This window comes from Mobula birostris, chromosome 4, assembly GCF_030028105.1.
Source record: "Mobula birostris isolate sMobBir1 chromosome 4, sMobBir1.hap1, whole genome shotgun sequence".
NCBI classification, from domain to species: Eukaryota; Metazoa; Chordata; class Chondrichthyes; order Myliobatiformes; family Myliobatidae; genus Mobula; species Mobula birostris.
In genome coordinates this window covers 34116864-34140581 of record NC_092373.1, presented here as the reverse complement: position 1 = coordinate 34140581, position 23718 = coordinate 34116864, and the positions used below count along the sequence as shown (strand labels likewise).

General features: G+C 41.0%; 1 protein-coding gene across 1 annotated transcript in view; it reads left to right on the top strand.

The window, feature by feature from the left end:
* Positions 1 to 16735: 16735 nt before the first annotated feature.
* Positions 16736 to 23718, top strand: part of sphkap (SPHK1 interactor, AKAP domain containing) — a 138113-nt gene continuing 131130 nt past the window's right edge. Inside the window, exon 1 of the mRNA XM_072256941.1 lies at positions 16736 to 16782. Within this exon, the coding sequence (XP_072113042.1) occupies positions 16736 to 16782 (47 nt within the window). The remainder of the gene's footprint in view (positions 16783 to 23718) is intronic.

Sequence of the window (23718 nt, the reverse complement as noted above, 5' to 3'; positions counted from 1 at the left end):
TGACCTTAACCCAAGCAAACATCTCTGGCAAGACCTCGAGATTGCTGTCCACCATCGCTCCCCAACTAACCAGGCACAGCTTGAGCAATTTTGCAAGGAGGAATGGGTAAATCTAGCCCCAACACCTTGTGTAAAGCTAATAGAGACTTATCAAAAAAAAACTACTGACTGTAATAGTTGCAAGAGGTGGTTCAATTAAGGGGGTTAAATATATTTGAACTGCTGACATTTCAGGTTTTGAATTTTTAATTTTTCACATTTTACAAATCTTCCTGTTTTTTTGAGGCTCTACTGTGGAAAAATGAGGATGTGATTCACAAATAAAAATTCTCAGTTAAATTGATCAAAATCCCTTGTTGTAATACTCAATTATGTGAACAAAAGTTTGGGAGCGGAATACTTTTTCAAGGCACTGTAGCTATCAGTGAAAAGGGAAATAAGTGTTCCTGATGCAGGGTCTTGCCCTAAGGCATCAACAACGTTGTCAGGACTTGAGGACCTGAGTTATAGGGAAAGGTTGAATAGGTTAGGATTTTATTCCCTAGTGCATAGGAGAATAAGGGGAGATTTGATAATGTTATACAAAATTCTGAGGGGTATAGCTAGGGTAAATATAAGCAAGCTTTTCCACTGAGGTTGGGTGAAATTAGAACTAGGGATCATGGGTTAAGTATAAAAGGTAAAAAAATTAAGGGGAACACTCAGAGGGTGGTGAGATTATGGAAGTGGAAGATACCAGTTCAATTTCAATTTTTCATAGAAATATGGATAGCTACATGGATGGAAGGGGTATGGACGGCTATGGTCTGGGTATTATGGGTTATAAGACTAGGCAGAATAATAGTTTGGCATAGATTGGGTGGGCCAAAGGTCCTGTTTCTATTCTGTATTGTTCTATGACTCTATAATACCTTTCTTCCCCAGTGGGGTGAGCCTAGGAGAAAAGGAATTGCTCACATTTTGACTCGACCTCCAGCAAATTGTTTATTGCTCCAGACTTCAGCATCTGCAGTCCCTTGTATCTCCACAATTAATGATTAGCACTGAGAAGGATTTAAACTTCAAGTAAAGTACCAATGCAGACTAGATGGACTAATCCTAGTAAAAATAATTGGTAAAGTAACACTGACCTGAAGTGGAAGAAAGGGATACTGAAGTTATCTCACCACATCCCTAATATTAATTTTCCCCAACATTCACTTTTCAATTCTTGAATTTGTTCTTCTCCTTTTTTGGAAAGTGTTTTTGTCATGAGAAGAAGATTGATGGCAGCCCTGAACTTTATGTTACTTTGGAAACCATTCGTGGGTTTGTTTTATTGTCAGCCGTATCGCGAGGAATTTGATTCAACTTCAGGAACTGTCCAAAAGAAGTATGAGAGAAGCACCTGCAGCAAGTGCATTTTGGGAAATTTCAACTGTTCAGTGCCATCCATTTTTACATCTCTTATCTGGAGTTACCTCATTTTCAAGATTTGTCTGTTTTTTCCTGTGATCTCCAGTCTCTTTTCTCAATACTATGTGAAAAAAATTTCCTTTTATTTCCATTCCTTACTCATATTCTCAAATATAATTTCATTTTAATCCACATTGAATCATATTTGCTATAATGCATCACTCCACTCTCCTAGCCTACCAACAACCTTCAAGTTTCTCTCGCATTCTACCTCACAGTTTGCACATGTCAACTCATTTATGCCTGCAGTGAGAAAGGCAAATTGGAAGATATCAGGCAGACTACTGCCTGATTTAATTCTCTACCCTACTGATGAAATTTTTTGTGGCACCACGATGACTGATATGATAGAAACAGCTAGCCAGACTTTCTTTTCCTGCACAAATCGAAGAAATGCCTAGGAGGTTTGCCCATTTACCAATATCAGACCAGCATACAGGTTACTTAAAGATTTTTGATATTATCTGTGATGTGATTGAATACTGCAGACTTTTCATAATGGGTCAAAGCAAATGGATGAGTTGCCAGTATATGTCGATTTAAGAAAGGGGTCACATCTCAAAGACAAAGCACGAATATAACAATTTCCAATGCATTGCGAAACAGCTTGAAATGCCTGACCTAGGGGAACACGAACAATATGATGGGGAATATGGGCTGATAATAACAGACAGCTTACACACAAAAGACCTTGCAAAAACTGACAGAAGGAGCCGCAATCCCTTGAGGGACAGGCGAAAAGTGTTTGGCCTGGCACAGCAAGTTGGGTCACTTAAACTGATTATGGATTACTTCACCATGGCTGCAGGCCATGCATCTCATAGAAATGCAGGAACATTCAGAGCAACGAGTCTTAAATGTGAAATGCAAATTTCAAATCTGCTCCTTCTGAACAAGGGGAGAAATGAAACAGTTCATGAGTGAAACAGCCATTTTAAGGATTATTACAATATGATGATCTGGTACATTTAAGTTAAAAAAAAATAAAAAGGTAATGCAAGAAAAAGCCTCATGAAGCAACATGTAAAAAATACAAATATATTAATAAATAAATGCAATGAAATTATCACCACAGCCATCAAAATTGTCTAATGTTTTTTCCAGAAAACCCAATCATAGATAATTGCAGTCAGAAATAAAGATATGCACTTTCAACATCGATTTCAAAACATTCCACAGCCCTTTACAATATGGTTGCTGTACTAACAATGGAAGTACAGCAACCAATTCCCACACAGCAAGTTTTTACAGACAGCGTTGTGAAACTAAGTAGGTAATATAATTTATTGAAGTTTTTCATGCATAAACATTTTCAAGGACTAAGTTAACTGCCTGACCTTCTTCTAAATGGGGCCTTTCAACGGAGAGAGGAGTTAGCCCCTTGATTTCATATTTCCACCACAAAATAGCACCTCAAATGGGGTTGCATTTCCTTAGTGCTCTGCCGAAGTGTCAACCCAAATTTATTGTGCTCTAGTTGAGAATAACCCAGATGCTTCTGACTAAGAGGCAAGAGCATTACCCACTGAACCAGCCAGCATAATCCATTTATCAGTCATCACTTTGTAATTATCTTGTCTTAATTTGTATATTGCAATATTTCTGAAGTGACTTTGTTTCTATTTGCTTCAGTTAATGGAGCAGTGAGCTAACTAGGCACTTCACGGATGCAAGTTTAGCCCACTGCTCTACTCTCTCGATACTCATGACTACGTAGCTAGGCACAATCAAATGACATCTACAAATTCACCGAGGACATCACAGTTGTTGGTAAAATTTCAAATGGTGTTGAGAAGGTGTACAGGAGTGAGATAGTTCAGTAGGTTAAGTGCTGTCACTAAAACAACCTCTCACTCAGGTTCAAGACAAAGGAATTGGTTGTGGACTTCAGAAAGGGCCAAGTCAAGTCCTCAGTGAAGTTTGGCAGTGGGAAAGGAAAGCAGTTTCAAATTTCAGGGTGTCAACAACACAAAGGCTTTATTCTGGGCCCAAAACATTGATGCAATCATGAAGAAGAGACACAAACCACTGTACTTGGGGATGCAGTGGATGTTGCATATTTGGACTTTCAGAAGGCCTATGGCAAGGTGCCACACATGAGGCTGCTTACCAAGTTATAGACCCCATGGTATTACAGGAAAGTTACTGGTGTGGTTAGAGCATTGGCTGATTGGTAGGAGGCAGCGATTGGGAATAAAAGGATCCTTTTCTGGTTGGCTACCAGTGACTAGTGGTGTTCTGCAGGGGTCGGTGTTGGGACCATTTATTTTTGTGTTGTATATCAATGATTTAGATGATGGAACAGATGGCTTTGTTGCCAAGTATGCAGATGATATGGAGATTGGTGGAGGAGAAGGTAGTGTTGAGGAAATAGGTCGGGTGCAGAAGGACTTAGACAAATTGGGAGAGTAGGCAAGAGACTGACAAATGAAATATAGTGTTAGAAAATGCATGGTCATGCACTTTGGTAGCAGAAATAAATGTGCAGACTATTTTTCTAAACAGAGAGAAAATCCAAAAATCTGAGATGCAAAGGGACTTGGGAATCATTGTGCAGAACACCCCAAAGGTTAACTTGCAGGTTGAGTCAGTGGTGAGAAAGGAAAATACCATGTTAACATTCATTTCAAGAGGTCTAGAATACAAGAGCAATGATGTGATGCTGAGACTTTATAAGGCACTGGTGAGGCCTCACCTTGAGTATTGTGAAGTGTTTTGTGCTCCTCATCTAAGAAAAGATGTGCTGGCATTGGAGCAGGTTCAGAGGAGGTTCACAAGGATGATTCAAGGAATGAAAGGGTTATCATACGAGAAACATTTGATCGCTTTTGGTCTGCACTCACCGGAATTTAAAAGGAAGAGGGAAGATCTCATTGAAACCTTTTAAATGTTAAAAGACCTAGACAAAGTAGATGTGGAAAGAATGCTTCCCATGGTAGGGGAGTATAGGACAAGAGGGCACAGCCTCAGGATAGAGGGGCATCCATTTAAAACAGAGGGTGGTGAATTTGTGGAATTTATTACCACAGGCAGCTGTGGAGACCAGGTCATTGGGTGTATTTAAGGCAGAGCTTGATAGGTTCTTGATTGGACACAGCATCAAAGGTTATAGGGAGAAGGCCAGGGGGAGAGGGGGGTGGGGCTGAGAGGGGAATGAAAAGGATCAGCCATAACTGAATTGTGGAGCAGGCTCGATGGGCCAAGTGGCCTAATTCTGCTCCTATGTCTTACTTCATTAGGATTTTGAGGAGATTTGGTATGTCACCAAAGACTGTTCCAAATTTCTTTAGACATACAGTACACTGAGTATATAGGGTGTGCATCACACCCTGGTGTGGAAGACCCAATGCACAGGGTCACAAGGCACATCAAAGGGTTGTAGACGCAGTCAGTTCCATCACGCGCAAGACTCTCCCCACCACCTGGAATATCTTCAAGAGGTGGCACCTCGAGAAGGTGGCATCCATCATTAAGGATCTTCACCATCTGGGACATGCCCTCTTCTCATTACTACCATCAGGGAGGAGGTACAGGAACCGGAAGATCTATACTCAACGACATAGGAACAACTTCCTCCCAATTGCCTTCAGATTTCTGAACGGTCCATGAACACTACTTCCTTGTTTTGTTTTTTTTTGCACTATTTATTTATTTTGTGATTTATAGTCATTTTTATGTCTTACACTGCTGCCACACACCAACAAATTTCAAGACATATGTCAGTGATAGTGATTCTGAAATATGGATTTGCCTAGCTCTTACTGTCACCATGATGCATTCGATAATCCGCTACAATTTCTTTTTCTGACATTGTCAGATCCAAATAATTGTCTAACATGTTATAGCCAGAGTACTGTGCACTGTCTTGGTCTCCACACTATAAGAAGGACATGATTGCATCAGTAAGGGTGAAAAGGAGATTCACCAAACTGTTGCTGGGGACGGATGTTTTTCCAATAATGAAGGAAGATGTGATTTCCCTGGAGTGGAAAAGACCAAAGGGGGACCAGTCAGAGCACACAAAAGTACGAAGGGAATAGAAGCTGTGGCTCTTAGGAAACTTTTCACATTATATAAGACATCTAAATTCAGAGCGCATAAATATGATGTGAGGAGAAAGGGGATAGGACATAGAAACATAGAAAATCTACAACATATTACAGGCCCTTCGGCCCACAATGTTGTGCTGACCATGTAATCTTCACTAGACACTGCCTAGAATTTCCCTACTGCATAGCCCTCTATTTTTCAAAGCTCCATGTACCTATCTAAAAGTCTCTTAAAAGACGCTATTGTATCCACCTCTTCCACCTTCGCTGGCAGTGTTTTCCACACACCCACCACTCTCTGTGTGAAAAACTTACCTCTGACATCCCCTTGTACCTGCTTCCAAGCACCTTAAAACTATGCCCCCTCATGTTATCCACTTCAGCCTCTGGCTATCCACACAATCAATGCCCCCCATTATCTTATACACCTCTATCAGGTCACCTCTCATCCTCTGTCACTTCAAGGAGAAAAGGCCAAGTTCACTCAACCTATTCTCATAAGGCATGCTCTCCTATCCAGGCAACAGCCTTGTAAATCTCCTCTGCACTCTCTGTATAGTATCCACCCATCTAAGGAAATGTTTTATCATCTGGTGACTTTTTGCAATCTGGACCACAATGTCTGAAAAGGTAGTTGAGACAGATAGTCTCGTAACATTTAATTGTCGAAATGAGCACTGAAATTGTCGAGGGACAAGGATCTATAGATGAAGTAATTGTAAATGAGGTGAGCACTCGATGGACAGTATGCACATGGTGGCCTAAGGGATTGGTTTCTGTACTGCATGATTCTGTGTCTCCTTAACCACTGTTATTAATAATCATGAACACTTTGGGGAATAAAAATTTCAACTTGCCTATTTTTAATTCTTTGGAAGGATTTCCGATTTGACTGATGTAATTTTCGTGAAGCATTTAAAATAAAACCCTGGAAAAAGTGACAAAAGCAGCATTTAAGTTGTTATTCCAAAAACGATATAGCTTTCCTACCAAAGATATCAGTTATCAAGGATGTGATAACAGCACATTTGGAAAGTGGTGAAATGATCGGACAAAGTCAGCATGGATTTGTGAAAGGAAAATCATGTCTGACGAATCTCATAGAATTTTTTGAGGGAGTAACTAGTAGAGTGGATAGGGGAGAACCAGTGGATGTGGTATATTTGGATTTTCAGAAGGCTTTTGACAAGGTCCCACACAGGAGATTAGTGTGCAAACTTAAAGCACACGGTATTGGGGGTAAGGTATTGGTGTGGGTGGAGAGTTGGTTAGCAGACAGGAAGCAAAGAGTGGGAATAAACGGGACCTTTTCAGAATGGCAGGCGGTGACTAGTGGGGTACCGCAAGGCTCAGTGCTGGGACCCCAGTTGTTTACAATATATATTAATGACTTGGATGAGGGAATTAAATGCAGCATCTCCAAGTTTGCGGATGACACGAAGCTGGGTGGCAGTGTTAGCTGTGAGAAGGATGCTAAGAGGATGCAGGGTGACTTGGATAGGTTGGGTGAGTGGGCAAATTCATGGCAGATGCAATTTAATGTGGATAAATGTGAAGTTATCCACTTTGGTGGCAAAAATAGGAAAACAGATTATTATCTGAATGGTGGCTGATTAGGAAAAGGGGAGGTGCAACGTGACCTGGGTGTCATTATACACCAGTCATTGAAAGTGGGCATGCAGGTACAGCAGGCGGTGAAAAAGGCGAATGGTATGCTGGCATTTATAGCGAGAGGATTTGAGTACAGGAGCAGGGAGGTACTACTGCAATTGTACAAGGCCTTGGTGAGACCGCACCTGGAGTATTGTGTGCAGTTTTGGTCCCCTAATCTGAGGAAAGACATCCTTGCCATAGAGGGAGTACAGAGAAGGTTCACCAGATTGATTCCTGGGATGGCAGGACTTTCATATGAAGAAAGAATGGATGAACTGGGCTTGTACTCGTTGGAATTTAGAAGATTGAGGGGGGGATCTGATTGAAACGTATAAGATCCTAAAGGGATTGGACAGGCTAGATGCAGGAAGATTGTTCCCGATGTTGGGGAAGTCCAGAACGAGGGGTCACAGTTTGAGGATAGAGGGGAAGCCTTTTAGGACAGAGATTAGGAAAATCTTCTTCACACAGAGAGTGGTGAATCTGTGGAATTCTCTGCCACAGGAAACAGTTGAGGCCAGTTCATTGGCTATATTTAAGAGGGAGTTAGATATGGCCCTTGTGGCTACGGGGGTCAGGGGGTATGGAGGGAAGGCTGGGGCGGTGTTCTGAGTTGGATGATCAGCCATGATCATAATAAGTGGCGGTGCAGGCTCGAAGGGCCGAATGGCCTACTCCTGCACCTATTTTCTATGTTTCTATGTTTCTATGTTTCTAAACTACAACTTTTAAAAAAACCTCTAAGGGTAAGATTATAAATTCTGCAGCATATCTTGAATTAAGATGTATAATAAACTGTTTCATAGACACTTGGCAACCCCAATCTACGTGCAAAGCATGTGTCAGACTATCTTTGCAAATCTTCCCATTCTGTCTGACTTCTCAGGATGTTTCAAAGTGGTCTTCAGCCAATGAAATCCTTTTGAAATATAGCCACTCTACACAGCCAAATTGTGCAGAATGAGTTCCAACGGCTGGAGTGTGATAACGATCAGGCAATCTGCTTTAAACAGTGTTTGAGGGAGAAGTTAGATAAGTGATTATTGAAAATAATAAATCCAAATATCAATAGTGGGATATAAAGTGATTTATTCCATAGCCACAAAGATGCTTAATGTTAGTGAGGAGTGCAAGCATTCTAGTAAGGGCTAGTACATTGTACTAGTCAGGGAGCGTCCAACAAAATCAGTACAAATATCAGTACTGGAAGGCTCTCCCGGTTACTTCCACCCATGGCAGTAGCATACTTAGTGATGAATCAGAGGTTATAGGTTTAATTTCCACTCCAAAGTCTCCAGTACAAAACATTAGTTGACGCTTTGGAGAAGTAGTGAGAGGACACTGATGTGTTGTCCTCCTTATGATACATAGAGTAAAATTTTCATCCGTCCATTTAGGCCTAAGTAGAAGTTCCCATTGTACTACTTCAAAGAAAGGTTGATGTACTTTTCATATCATTCTGGCCAATTTTTGGTGGTGCGGTGGAGATATGTCTCTACCAAAGGAGGTGTAAGCCATTCCTTCCCTCCGCTAGCTTTCAGGTCACCTTTGAGGAAGTTGCAGCACCTGCTTAGCATGTCCCCCACCCCCGACCAGGGTCATGTGAAACCATGGGAGCAGGTGGCAGTTGTCGTATGGACAGTTGGTGCATATCACAAGTCCTGGTTAGGCAACAACTGACATCAGGCAGACAATCTCTGAAGAGTATTGATAACGCTTGAAGTCACTGGTCTTGTAAAGACACTGCCCACAAGAAGGTGATGACAAAACAATTTGCCAAGAACAATCAACACACATCAAAGTTGCTGGTGAACGCAGCAGGCCAGGCAGCATCTCTAGGAAAAGATACAGTCGACGTTTCAGGCCGAGACCCTTCGTCAGGACTAACTGAAGAAAGAGCCAAGAACAAGCCAAGATGATTGCCAAGAACAATCATGGCCATTGAAAGACCATCATCGCCTACACCAACAACATGACACTTAACGAACAAATAAACTGGCCAGTATTCCCACAATGCTCTCCTAAAATCAGATTATTATATTACTCTCACTGTGCACAGTTAGGCTGATATATTCCCTACAGCACAATAGTGGTCAGATTTTACGGGTACTTTGCAAATTATGAAGTACATTTAATTACTTACAAATGCTATCATTGTTGGCACTGTAAAGGAGGAAGAAAGTGGGATGCAGCCACACTCAGAACCTAATTTTAAGGGCCAATGGTAAGGGTAAGAAAGAAGTTCATCAAGTGCCTTATTCTAGGCTACGCTGTGCAGTAAGTAACATAAAAATAGGGAGTCTGGTCACAGAATGACAATGAGATGTACCACAAAAATCCTGTTTGTATGACTGACTTGCTGACAGCAGCTTCGTGGATGTTTCCCACATTAGGAGCTTTGAGGATGCTACTGTCTCTTTAAAAGAACTGCTGTGAATTCAGGCACCATTTGGAAGGTTGTAATGGTGAGACTGCCTTTTAAGTGTCTATTTTTTGGTTTCAAATTTACTCGCTGGTGTTTTACCTCATTTAGTTGTAAAATCCATTTCACAGCAGAGGGGATAATCAAAAGGGATATGATGCCCTATTTAACAATTGCAAGGGCATGAGACATACGTCAGCTGAACACCAGTGCCCCTGCAGTCTGCTGTAGAAGGTTATGGGGGTTTTAGTACCATGCCTGGGTGCAGTGTGTTCTCTGTGTGGGATGCTCAGGCACTGTCACATGCAATCATTTTCCTTGCCGTTGCTTAAAGAGGGTGTCACTGCTGCTGGCTATGCAGAGCTAAGTATAAACTAGTGTTGTTTGGAGCTTTGAATCGGAAATGTTTCCATTGCCAACGTGACTGTGAAATCAATTGAAGTGGAAAGCGTAACCATTATTAAGGACTTTAAATATTTTACCTTGCCTCTTTATCTGGTGAGAGACCACAGCTGGACTTGGTGCATTTTCAATAATACTACGAGTGATGGATCGCAGTAGCCTGCTCTCTGTACCAGGGTATGTAGCTGTTTCTTCTTGTTGAGCTTTGCCTTTACATTCTTGTTTTTAAATTAGTATTCAGCTGCTGGGCATAATTTTGTCTCTCTTTATTCTGAACCATATCAAAATTATGTTAAGTAAACCAAAATCACATTAACTAACTAATGTTGGACTAGATCCAGAATCTTTCTTCATAAGAATTCCAGATGTTCACACATCTACCTTACTGCCATCAATCAAACCACACAATTAAACAGATTCTTTTGTCTTTGCAAGCTATGTAGAATATCGAGCTCTTGCGCACAATGTGAGTCATCAGACAGTAACTGTAATTTCAGTGTGAATTCACATGCTACTTTAGTCAGTAAGAGCAGAGGGTGTACAATTTATAACTGTGACCTAGACCCCAAAATGAATTTAAAGCTTAATAGACTGGTGTAATTTGTATGTGCGGTCACCGAGATGTTAACCAAAGTTACTTTCTTTTAACCAAGTAGATGAGTTTTCTGAAGGTACCCTGTTTTTCCCATACCCAATTGAGAGTAACGTGGAAGTCTGATATCTCTGTGACTTCTACTGACTGAAAATGGATAAATTTTGTTTTGTAAAAGAAGTTGCATTTGTTGTGCATGAGTGAGAACCCCTGGTGTTTCTGAAATTCACAGTGGTTTCCTGCTTAGGGTTCATAATTTTTCGCTGGTAGACTTTATAGAGAAGAATAGAGCATTATGTTTATAGAGAGAGGCTGGGTTTGTGTTCTCGGAATTCGAGGAGGCTGGAGGAGTGTGTGAGGGGGATATACAAGGTAGAAATCAAGAATCTTTTTCCCATGGTGGGTGTTAAAAAGCAAAAGCCCATAGGTTTACAGTGAGAGGCAGGAGGGTTAGGGAAGATCTGAGGGAGAAATTTGTCACAGAGAGAGTGGTGGAATCTGGAATTTGTTGCCTTAAGAGACGGATATTGTCATGAAAATTAAGAAGCATCTATGCAAGTACTTAAGTTGCTGAAGCATAGAAGAATATGGTTCTAGCATGGGTAAATGGGATTAGTGTAGAGGGTACAGCAGGCTCCGTGGCCATAGTGTGCTGAAGTGTCTGTTTCTGTGCCATACAACTCTATAACTCTATGACTCCATGGTAGGAGGAGGGAGGTTTTGTGGAACTAACAGGATTAAGGGGTAAAATTAGATTTTAGAACTCAAGGGCAAAATGGAATTGATTATGTCATAGTAAAGGAACTCTTGCATCGATACAAGATGCAAGTTGCATCTAAAGTCCTCAGCTTATTCCACAGCCAATGTTGTTGTTCTGGAATGTAGTCAGAGTTCGGAAACGCAGACACCAACTCACGCCCAGGTGCCTTTCACAACAGTGATTCAATGGGAAGATATTTCTTTGTATGGTGCTGTTTTAATGATAAAATAAAAGATAAGAGTATTGGCAGAAACTTTATTTTCCTTTGGTGCCTTGGCTCTCTTCGGTGTGCCTGCAGGCTGGTTAGAATTTCCTCTGACTTTGTAGTTCTTCGTAGAAGTAGAGAGAACTCCAGATTTCCTCTACTAGCTTTAAGCAGATCATTTTATAAATTTAAAAATCATGTACATGAGGAAGCATCCCTGTTATAATGTAACTTGATAAGTAACTATATCTTGGTTCCCTGTGTTGGTTTATACTAGGACAAATTTTAGAAAAGAAAACAATCTTGTAATTGTTTACCTCAGTCATCAGATAGGATAGGTTGGAGAGAATCCAGAGCATTATCCACCTGGTCTCTTGGAAAGAGCAGATTTGAAAAATTAAATTGGCATTTTACATTCCATGCCTATCTCTGGCCAAGAACAACCACCTTAACTGAGAGTGAGGAAATTATATGCAAAGCGAAACTTTATATTACATCCAGAACAACATACTCACAATTTGTTAAAGGTCTTCCATACAATTAATACAATAAAAATAACACTCATTAATAAAACATAGAATGCTGCATTGAGAGCATAAAGAGTAAAAAGCAATAGACTATTGTATAATATGGCAGAACTCAACAGGCTTGCTTAAAATACTATCCCGTGAATCATGTGATGTTATTCTGCACAATTGGCATTAGCAGCTGTGATAGACTCTTTAATGAGCATTATTCAAATGATATTCAGTTCCTGCGATGTGTTCATATTAAGGAAAAATGACATTACAGATATTAAAAAGGTATTGTAAGAAATCTGTGACAAATCTGCTCCATATTTATGGATGTCCTCTAAATATAAAAGAATAATTTTTAAACCTCCAGTGTACCACAATTTATCTAGTTGATCCAATGGGAATTCCTGAAGGGAGTAGCTATTATTATTGCAAGTGATTAAGTACAGTGTCTAGTTCTTGCTAATATATTCATGAGTTGTGACCCCCTCCAAAATGTAGAAAATCAGCCCAAACAAGTAGCAGAAACCACTTCCATTAGTTTCCTCTCGCAAACTCTAGGCTGGCAAATTTGCTACAAAGCTTTTGCAATCCTCCGACTGCGTTGGAGGCAACTGGGTATAATATATGGTGTAGATGCACCTTCTGAGTTTCCTCAGTTCATTAGGTTGGATGCAGCTAAATAGGTCCACTTCTGTCAAATGACAGACTCAGGAAGGTTTGTATAATCACAGCATGAGTTCAACAAAGAAATACATCTGTAGGTTCACAAGCTGTGCGCACTTCTAACTAGAGCGTATTATGAAGCATTTTTTGTGAAGCTCTTGCTTTATGGGGCCATAGGTAAATTTGATCATAACAGAACAGTGAGAACATTCAACAGTAGTTCTCATCTGCAGTTCGCTCCCTGAAAGAATGATGTAAGCAGTTTCAATTGTTGTTTACAATTCAGCGACTCAGCATAGAGTAGACCCCCCCAACTCTTCGAGCCACACCACCATAGCAACCCCCAACAAACCTAATTAACTCTAATCTAATGTCGGGACACTTTACAATAACCCATTACCCTACCCAGAACGTCTTTGGGTGGTGGAAGGAAAACGGAGCACCCAGGGAAAAACTCACACGTTCCACGGGGAGGATGTACAGACAGCGCCGGCTCTGAACTCCAAACTCTGAAACGCACCGAGCGCTAACAGCTACACCACTGTGGTGCCCAAGCCAGAGTTGGAGAGATTTCTCCCATGAGAAAAAAATGCAGGAGTCTGGGAGAGAGCTAGATTGTTCTTCTGTAGGCATTTTAGTCATCACCCACCCCATGCAGTGGTGATTTGATAAACTTTTGCTGGTAGACTTTCCAGGTGTGCGCAATCTGCTATGACTACATTCCTGTCGTCAGTGAGCCTGGATTTTAGACTAGATTAGATTAGATTAGATTCAACCTTATTGTCATTGTGCCGAGTACAGATACAAAGCCAATGAAATGCATTTAGCATCTGACCAGAAATGCAAAGAATAGTGTTATTTACAAAATAACTGCAAATAAAAGAAGTGCTACAGCACACAAATATAAAAGTACTGAGACAGTACAATATGGATGCAGTACTGCTTCACGCTGTGATGTGAGATTCAGCAGTGTCACAGCCTCAGGGAAGAAGCTCTTTCTGTGCCTGCTGGTGCGGGAGCGGAGGCTCCTGTAAGTGCCTACCGGATGGGAGGAGAGTAAAAAGTCCATGGTTGGGGTGAGATGAATCCCTGATAATGCTTTTCGCCCTGCCCAGGCAGCGTTTATGGTAGATGTTCTCAGTGGTGGGCAATTGGGTGCTGATAATCCACTGGCAGTTTTCACCACACGCTGGAGTGCTTTGCGGTCCGATACGGGACAATTGCCATACCACACCGAGATGCAGTTGGTGAGTATGCTCTCAGTGACACAGCGGTAAAAGTCCGTCAGTATCCTGGGACAGAGGTGAACTTTCTTGATGCTCCGCAGGAAATAAAGGCATTGTTGCGCCTTTTTGATCAGGATGGAGGAGTTCATGGACCAGGTGAGATCCTCAGAAATGTGGACACCAAGGAACTTGAAGCTCGATACACACTCCACTACAGATCTGTTGATGTAGATGGGAACGTGAGTGTGACTCCTGGCATGCCTGAAGTCCACAATGATCTCCTTGGCCTTCTGGGTGTTAAGGGCCAGATTGTCTTAGATGTGAAGTATATAAAAGCTGCTTTTATATTGCATGCTATGTTGGCACAAGTAAGTCAGCAGTGCCTTGACATTTACATCTGTGCTTCTGCAGAGCTGAAGCCCCTTCATTTAAAGTAATAAATATCCACTGAAATGGCAACTGAGAAGATTCTGTTCTTCTTTTAAGTATAAGAAAGCATCAGAGAATAAACTGAAGTATTCTATTCATTCAAGAATTCAATGGCACATTTTTTCAGTCTATGCCAAGAGCTTAATGAGACCTCTCCTCACTCTTTAAGATTACTCGCACAATACTGTCTTAGGTACATATATATACCTAGGGTACCTGATACTTTTGCACAGTACTGTAGAAATTTTATGTATTGCACTGTACAGCTGCTGCAAAAAAAATAATAATGACATATGTGGGTGATGATAAACCTGATTCTGATATGGGTCTCTATTGTGGACGGAGAGTGGGAAGGAAGCAGAGAAAAGGGAATCATGGTTCGGAAAAGGGGAAGGAAGGGGGAGGGAGGAGGAAGCACCAGAGAGACATCCTGCAATGATCAATAAACCAATTGTTTGAAATCGAATGACCTTGCCTGGTGGCTCAGGGCTGGGTGTGTCTACATCTGCACCACGCCCTACCCCGGCACTCCTGTCCCAACCCCTCCCGTGGCACTCCACCCTCACTGTTCACAACATCCATTACTCCCGCCAGATTTACAAACTCGCTCTCTGCTCCACGTTGTCAAATACAGCACTGTGCAAAAGTCTTAGGCATCCTAGCTGTATATGTGTGTCTAAGACGTTTACACAGTGCTATATTTTTTAAGCATTCCACTTGAAAATGTCAAATGTAGCAGCGAATGGAAGATTCAGTTGCTTGTCGAACACAGGACATGGCACAGTCCAGCAAAAGAACAGGCCCCTTGGCTCACAATGCCAGTGCCGAACATAATAGAAAATTAAACTCAATCTCTTCTGCCTGCACATGATCCATTTTCCTCCAATCTCTGCATATCTATGTGGCTTTCTAAAAGCCTCTGAAACACCATTATCATACCTGCTTTCATCACTACCCCTGGTCGACTATTCTAGGCACCTACTGTGTCAAAAAATGTAACATCAAGGACCAAGGATCAACTTTATTCACTAAGTACTTTTACATGTATTAGGAATTTGCTGTGATATATTGGCTTGACATGCAACAAAAAACAACAGCATTCAACAATGATAAAGAATGAAGAATTATTTAAAACATAAAGCTGGAGGTTCGAGTACCGATATAGTTCTCAGTGTATCGGCATCAAAAGTTATGGGGAGGAGGCAGGAGAATGAGGTGCAGAGGGATAATAAATGGCAGAGCAGAGTCAATGGGCTGAATGGCCTAATTCTGCTTCTATGTCTCATAGAATAAAATGTGCATAGATACATATATATAAAGTGTAAACAGCATTATAAAAGTGGTTTCAATGTTTACATTGCAATGCAGCAGTGAGGGGAATATATAAAGGTGCGGTGGTTGTGAGAGGGGGCGCTAATGAGAATAGTTCATCAGATTAACTACCTGAAGGAAGAAACTGTTAAGGCAGTGTGAAGTTTTTGCTTTAATAGTCCTATAACACTTTCCAGAAGGAAGCATGTGGAAAAGGCTGTTTCCAGGGTAGGTAGTGACTGCAATGATTGTAACTGCCGCTTCTTTGCCTTGGACACATATAGTACAAATCCTGCAGTGACAGTAGACTGCAACCAATGACCTTTTCTATTGACCTGACTGTTCGCTGTGGTCTTCATATACTGAGAGAGCAAGCTGCACCAAACCCAACAGTGAAGGCAGGTGTGAGGATCCTCCACACACCCCCTCGCACCTTAAGTCCATGTCCACTAGTATTTGAATTCCATCATTTCTTGATTATTGTCTTTGCTTTCGCAGTTCCAAAATAAATACAGTGGGCTGAAAAGCCTGATTTTATGCTGTACAACTACACGACTCTGACTCTAAACCTGTAGATAAAGATTACCGACACCAATTCTGTACTTCCAGCAATGGTGAAATATAACACATGTTGAAGCATTAGCGTAGCTGATCCTCTGGTCATTTTGTTTCCCATTACACAGCACTAGAGTCTGGTATTGAGAGAAAGCTGTAATGATCTGAAGCTGAACGCTTCAATTCAAGTGTTAGCATGATTTGTTGAATTAAAGAGCGCGAATATTTCTAATACCTCTACATTCCAAGCAGTTTTATTAACCAATAGGATATAGACACAGAATACTGGATGGGCAATAGATGCTGGCCTTAACTGGAGTTGCATATCCTGTCAATGTATTAGTAAAAGTGAAGGAAGGTGGCATTGAAGAAAAGATGGAGATTGGAAAGCAGCAAGTAAACAAGTGGAGGTGTAAGTGAGAAGATCAGAATCAATACCAACAGATGCCGTTCACAGTAATTTGGTGAACTGCATATTGAGCCTGAAAGGCTATAATGTGCATCACTGAAAGCAGACGTGTTCTGCCTCAAGCTTACGACAGGTAAGTGAATGACAGCGAGCACAGCGTGGGATTGAACGGGAGGAAGTACAGCCCAGGCAAACATGGGCTCTGCTGGATACTGTCGATGGCCTTCCCCCAGGAGTGAAAGCAGAGAGGTGGAGGAAGGATAGAGATGAGCAAATAGAAAGTGGGAGAAGAACAGATATTAGAAGTGATTAACTGTTTCAGGACATGACAAAATAGAAAATGGCACAAGTGTAACTTTCAGCGGATTGGAAAAATGTTGGAAAGAGTGACCTAATCTGGCAGGAGGAAGTATTCTTCATGTCCCATGAACTACTGGGAACAATAACAATTTCCATTGTACTCCTCAGTGAGTACAATATCATTTATATCATGATTGTTTTCTTTTTAAACTCCATTATACCAAATTAATTATTTTAAATGCCAGTAAATGCTTTATGTATACATAGAAAACATAGAAAATAGGTGCAGGAGTAGGCTATTCGGCCCTTCCAGCCTGCACTGCCATTCAGTATGATCATGGCTGATCATCCAACTCAGAACCCTGTCCCAGCCTTCCCTCCATACCCCTTGATCCCTTTAGCCACAAGGGCCATATCTAACTCCCTCTTAAATATGGCCAATGAACTGGCCTCAACTGTTTCCTGTGGCAGAGAATTCCACAGATTCATCACTCTCTGTGTGAAGAAGAAACCATTTTAATTTCTTATACACCATGAGCTTACAAAAGTAACACCTATTTTCAAGTTGTTGTTTGATGAATGTATTTTGCACAGGGCATTGAAAATTTTGTTTTTAGTTAATGTCATGGGATCTATAACAGTCATATAAACTAACAACAGATAAGATCTTCATTGAGAAAGTCTTTTGAAACACTTCATCCAAATGTGAGGTGCTCATTCTCTGATGCACCAGAATATTAGCCTGAAGTTTGTTGACAAGTCTGAGCAAGAGCTTTAACTCACAACTTTTTAGTTCAGAAGCAAAACTGAGCCATGCTGACATGTGGCACAGAAAAATCACTGAGCAGAAATCAAGCTCCTTCCCAAAGGAAATCCGCAGATGTGGCCATCCATTTCACCTTCTCCGTGTACTGGCTTAGGGCCGTTTCATGTTCTTCTACGCAACTCTTCTGTTGCTACTCCATTAACGTTAAGTATTTGTATGTTCACGTATTGTCCTACATTCAGAATGCCTGGTACTACTGAGACTATTTTTACCTTATCAGACAAAAATCCCTGTGTCCAAAATGTATTGTATGTAATTTAAAGGAGGAATATAACAAAAACTACTAGCAATTATAGTTGACAGATAATCTTGGGCCAGAGGTCATTAAGTGTGCTGGTATTAATAGTGCAGTCCTGCCACCGATTCCCATCTACTGCCACAAGATGATTGATGCGACCGAGTAGGCCAAGGAGATATTCCAGTCTTATGCCCTGACTTCCACTCAGTGGCCACTTTATTAGGTCACTCCTGTATCTGATAAAGTGGATACTAAGTATATGTTGTGGTCTCCTGCTGCTGTAGCCCATTCACTTCAAGGTTCAACATCTAGTGTGTTCAGAGATGGTCTTCTGCACACCACTATTGTAACAAGTGGTTACTTGAGTTAGTCACCTTCCTGCCAGTTTGAACAGTGTGGCAATTTCTCTGACCCCTCTTATTAACAAGGCATTTTCACCCACAGGGCTCCCACTCATTCGATTTTTTTGTTTGTTTTTTGCACCATTCTCTGTAAACACTAGAGTCTGTTGTGTGTGGAAAACAAAACAGGAGATCAGCAGTTTCTGAGACATTTAAACCACCCCATCAGGGACCAACAATCAATCCACAGTCAAAGTCACTGAGATCACATTTCTTCCCCATTCTGATGTTTGGTCTGAACAACAAGTGAGCCTCTTGACCATGTCTGCATGCTTTTATGCATTGAATTGCTGCCACATGATTGGCTGATTTGATATTTGCATTAATGAGCAGGTATATAGGTGCACCTAATAAAGTGGCCACTGAGGGTATACGCTCTCGGTACACATCTAAGAGCTTTCGCATTGTGTCCGCGTTCTGTAGTTCTGTCAGATCACTCATCAAGTTGTATTGATTATTGAACTTCACCCAACCTTTTAAATTAACCTCCTTCTTTCAGATTTAGCCTTGTCATCCTGAATGATGGGTGCAGTCCATGGAATTGAAATTGAAATAGCATAAGCACAAAGAAGTAGAAATTCTCAACACATTTGCAAGCACAATTACACAACCCTTATTGAATCTGACATTAACTGATGAACCCTGCCAAATTAAAGCTAATATTCAGCAATGTCATCCCCAAATCATTTGGACCAACAACCAATAAAAAGACATGTCAAAATTGCCCTAAGTGAGGAGGGGGATTATTATTTCTAATGACAACTGTATGATCACAGTTCAGAATCGTTTCATTTAAATTTTACTATTTCGAGATTATTTTCCTGGATATTCACTAGTAATTCAATTGTTCTTAGTACTCTGTCACCAAACTGATATACTAGGAAGGCAGACTGTTTGTTGGCCTCTATTGCAGGAAGATTTGAGTTCAAAAGAAGACACCCCTTGCTCCAATAAGATTAGGCCTTAGCATAGACCAATGGTCTTCAAACATTTTCATGGTAATCCACTTTCAGCACATCTTTCACGCATGCTAGCCCAACAAAGATAACACTCTAACTATAATTTTATTAATATGTCCTTCAACTCTAAAATGGCACTCCCCTAAGATAATGTTGTATCATGTTACAGTATATTTCATTGTTACATGCTGCTATGGTTGGCAAGTTTAGAGGAACCAAGGTGGAGACGCATTCCCAGACCTCCACAGGAGACTACCTCTGTGTGCAGTATCTCCTCAGGATACTTCCACCCCCAGACTCCCAAAAACCTCCCTGGGCAATTACCCTGCACTCCTACCAACCTTCCTATGATACTTCTCCCACTCCCTAAAATCTCCCCAGCAACTGTGTCCCCACATTCCTCTCACTCCCTGAAAGCTCCCCAGCACCCCGTGTACCTCCCTCCCCCGATCTTCCCTGGACACTCCCCTCAGTCTCTTTAACCTCCCCAGAACCCAGTGTCCCCTCCCTCCCCCAGTCTTCCCTGGACACTCTCCTCAGTCCCTGTAACCTCCCCAGCACCCAGTGTCCCCTCCCTCCCCCAGTCTTCCCTGGACACTATGCACCCAGACCCCACCACTCCCCACATCCTCCGCAGGACACCATGCCTCTACATTTACCCAATATTCCCTGCCACATACATTCTCCTGGCAACCTGCCAGAATATTACACCCCCACACTCCCTCAATCTCTCAGGACACCACAACCCCATACTTCCCACGATAGTACCATCTCCCACACTCGTCCCGCAAACTCCGTAGGACACTACTAACCCCCCCTCCCCCACCACACTCCCATCAAAGCATGCCAAGCTATCTTGGCGTTCCATGGTCCTCTCTCTTCTACCTTCCTGAGCTTCTCTCTCCTGAACACCCTCTCTTCAAACTCCCTAACTTGTTATCTACATTACTTCAGCCTAATACTGCCGATCCAGTTTGGGTTCCTATTGTTTCTAACATATGGTGAAGGACCAAATCCCTATTTTGAAAAAACTCCCGATGCAGATAATCAAAACTTGGCTGAAGAGATAGGTTTAAAGGTGCTGAGAAACGGAATGCCGGAGAAATTATTATCAGCAGAGCAAGTGAATCCAAGGGAGATTGAGAAGCTAGAAATGAAAGAGATCTTGTATAGTTATAGTGCTGGATAATACTACAAAGCAGAGCAGGGGCAGGATTATGAGGGTCTACACAAGGATTGCCAGGCAGATAAGCTGTGAAGAATATTGAAGTGGCTGACGTCACCTGTCTTGTAAAGATGCTGCCCAGAAGAAGGCAATGACAAGCCACTTCTGCAGAAAAGATTACCAAGAACAATCATGATCATGGAAAGACCATGTCATACAACACAGCAAATAACAAGCGAATGAACACATGGATTTGAAAAGGTATCAATTTTTCAACCATCCTTAACAAAACCCTTTATGGAGCAAGAAGCAGAGAAATGATGAGGGTATGGGGTGTGATGTAATAGGTGATAGAAGATGGACAGTTGAGCCAGTTGAGTCCTGATGAAGGGTCTCAGCCCAAAACGTCAACTGTACTCTTTCCCACAGATGCTGCCTGGCCTGCTGAGTTCCTCCAGCATTTTGTGTGTGTTGCTTGGGTCAGTATCAGAATCAGGTTTATTATCACCAACATACAGGTACGTAGTGAAATTATTTTGCAGTAGCAGTAGAGCGTAAGATGTAAGACTTACTATAAGTCAACAAAATAAAGAAATGGCATAAAAGAGGAATAATGAGGTAATTAATGATCACGAGTTCATGGACAATTCAGAAATATTTTGGTGGAAGGGAAGAAACTGTTCCGAAAATGTTGAGTGTGGGTCTCCGGGCTCCTGTACTTCCTCCCCGATGATGGTAATGAGAAGAGGGCTTGTTCTGGATAGTGAGGGTCCTTCATGATGGATGCCACCTTCTTGAGGCACAACTTCCTGAAGATGTCCTTGGTGGTGGGGTGGTTTGTAACCATGATGAAGCTGTCTGAGCATGTACAGCCTCTTGTGACCCTATGCATTGGAGCCTCTTAACTAGGCAGAATGTTGTCCACCCTATAGCAATAGAAATTGGCAAGAGTAAGTAAAAGTGAAAGAGTAAGCAGCAAAAAAAGGACTAGATAAAAACTCTGGCGTTTTCAGCAAAATTTCTTTTTAACAAAAGCATTAAAGCAAGAAATGCTTGCTTCAGGACTTATTCTTTGGTAAAGACTTCCATAAATAACATACTGCAAATTTACATATCAGTGATCAAACCTCATTAATCACTTGTTCAATGAGTCAAACTAAACAAAATCAGAGAACTTATGAAAAATCTGCAATTTCACACAGATGTGATTACACATCAAAAATCTGCTGCTGTCTCCAAGTGACATTTGGCAATGATTTAATGGAACGTTATGCACCAACAATTAAGATCAGGATAACCAAAGATCAGGGATTAGACCATGCAGACAGCGAAGACAAATAGTCATTCAGATACAGCAATGTCCCATTTCAGCCTTGAATTAGGTGATTTGCAGTGATTTCATTTACTTTCTAGATCAGCGACCAGCAGATAAGGTCTGTTTAATTGCGCAAAAATTGCAAACACTGTGCTCGCTTTGGCATGCATGAATGAGCCAATGCTGCTGCAATGGTTTCTTGTGTCAAAAAGTCTTTACATCAAGTTCTGTTTGAGCCCTGCAAATCACAGCAATTGTCTCACAGAAATTGCTATGTACGAAACTGAGAAGTAGATGATTGACAATATTAAAGCACCATTTGGCATCCCAGAAACCATTTCATTGATGACTGGAAACTAAATTGCATGAGCTACATTTGTGGTCTGTTCACAAGCTATCAATTACTGCATATAATAATTCTTAGCAATGTTCTTAAAATGAGAGGGAACTGGTCTTGCATATTTAAATAATATAAAATATTAATGTGGTACGATTAATTTTAATTCTAGAAAGACAATTCTAGACAATTGATTATGAGGAACTTATACACATAGTGCATTTGGATATCAAAGTTCAAAGTGAATTTATTATCAAAGTACATATATGTCACCATATGCGACCCTGAGATTTATTTTCTTGAGAGCACACTCAATAAATCCATAATAGAATAATAACCATAACAGAATCAATGAAAAACCACACCAGCTTGGGCATTCAGCCAGTGTTCAAAAGACAACAAGCTGTGCAAATACAAAAAGAAATAATAATAATAGTTAATAAATAAGCAATAAATATTGATATCCAGAGCATTTGATAACATCTCACATAAAGTGTAATGCACAGGTTGAGTCCTCACAGTATTGAGGTGGTGTGCTAACTGGGTTGAAGACTGTTTCTCATAAACAAAACAGAGCCAGGCTATATGGGTGTGTTTAGACTGGAAACGTAGAATGCTGGAGGATCAGTTTTTGAACCTCAATTATGTACCATCTACTTGAATGACTTGTGGAAGGGCATCGAACGTAAGTTATCCAATTTACAAATGCCATGACAATATCTGAGAGGGCATGCTGCAATGATAAAATAGAGATAGATTTAGTGAGTGGGCAAAAACTTGGCAAATAGAGTTTAGTGCAGAAAAGTGTGATATCGAGCATTTTGGAAGGAGAAATCAAAAGGCAGACAAATATCTAAACAGAAAGGAACTGCAAATGAGTAGAATACGGAGGAATGGATTTAGATGTTCCTATGCATGAAACACAACGTTACCAGGCAGATGCAGTAAGTAATTAAGAAAGTAAATGACAAATGGCATTTATTCCTGGGAGGTTAGAATTTAGAAGCAGGGAAGAATTGTTACAATTATGCTGTTAAGGCCATAGCTGAGTAATATACAGTTTCTTTCTCTTATTTAAGAAGGGATATATTGGCATCAAAAACAGATGAGATTTGTTAGGTTCAATCCTGGGATGCGTTGATTTGTTTTTCATGAATGGCTGAAAATGACATATATGTACTTTGATAATAACTTTACTTTGAATTTAGAAATGATAGGTATGTCATTTTTGGAGTTTAGTAGAATGTGGGATGATCTTATATAAACATACAAGATCCAAAATGTTAAGAAGTTTCCTCAACCAGCAGTCTCAAAAAATGGACATAATGGCCAGATAAGGGGGGGAGGGGTAATGATTTAAAACTGAGGTATGGTAGGATATCTTCATTCAGATTGTGATGAATCTTGGGAATTCTCTACCCAATAAGGTTGTGGAGGCTTAATGTCTGTTCTTTTCAAAACAGATGTAGACAAATTTTTGGAGATTTTTGAATTGAGGCCTGTGTGGGGATCTGGTACAGGACAGCAA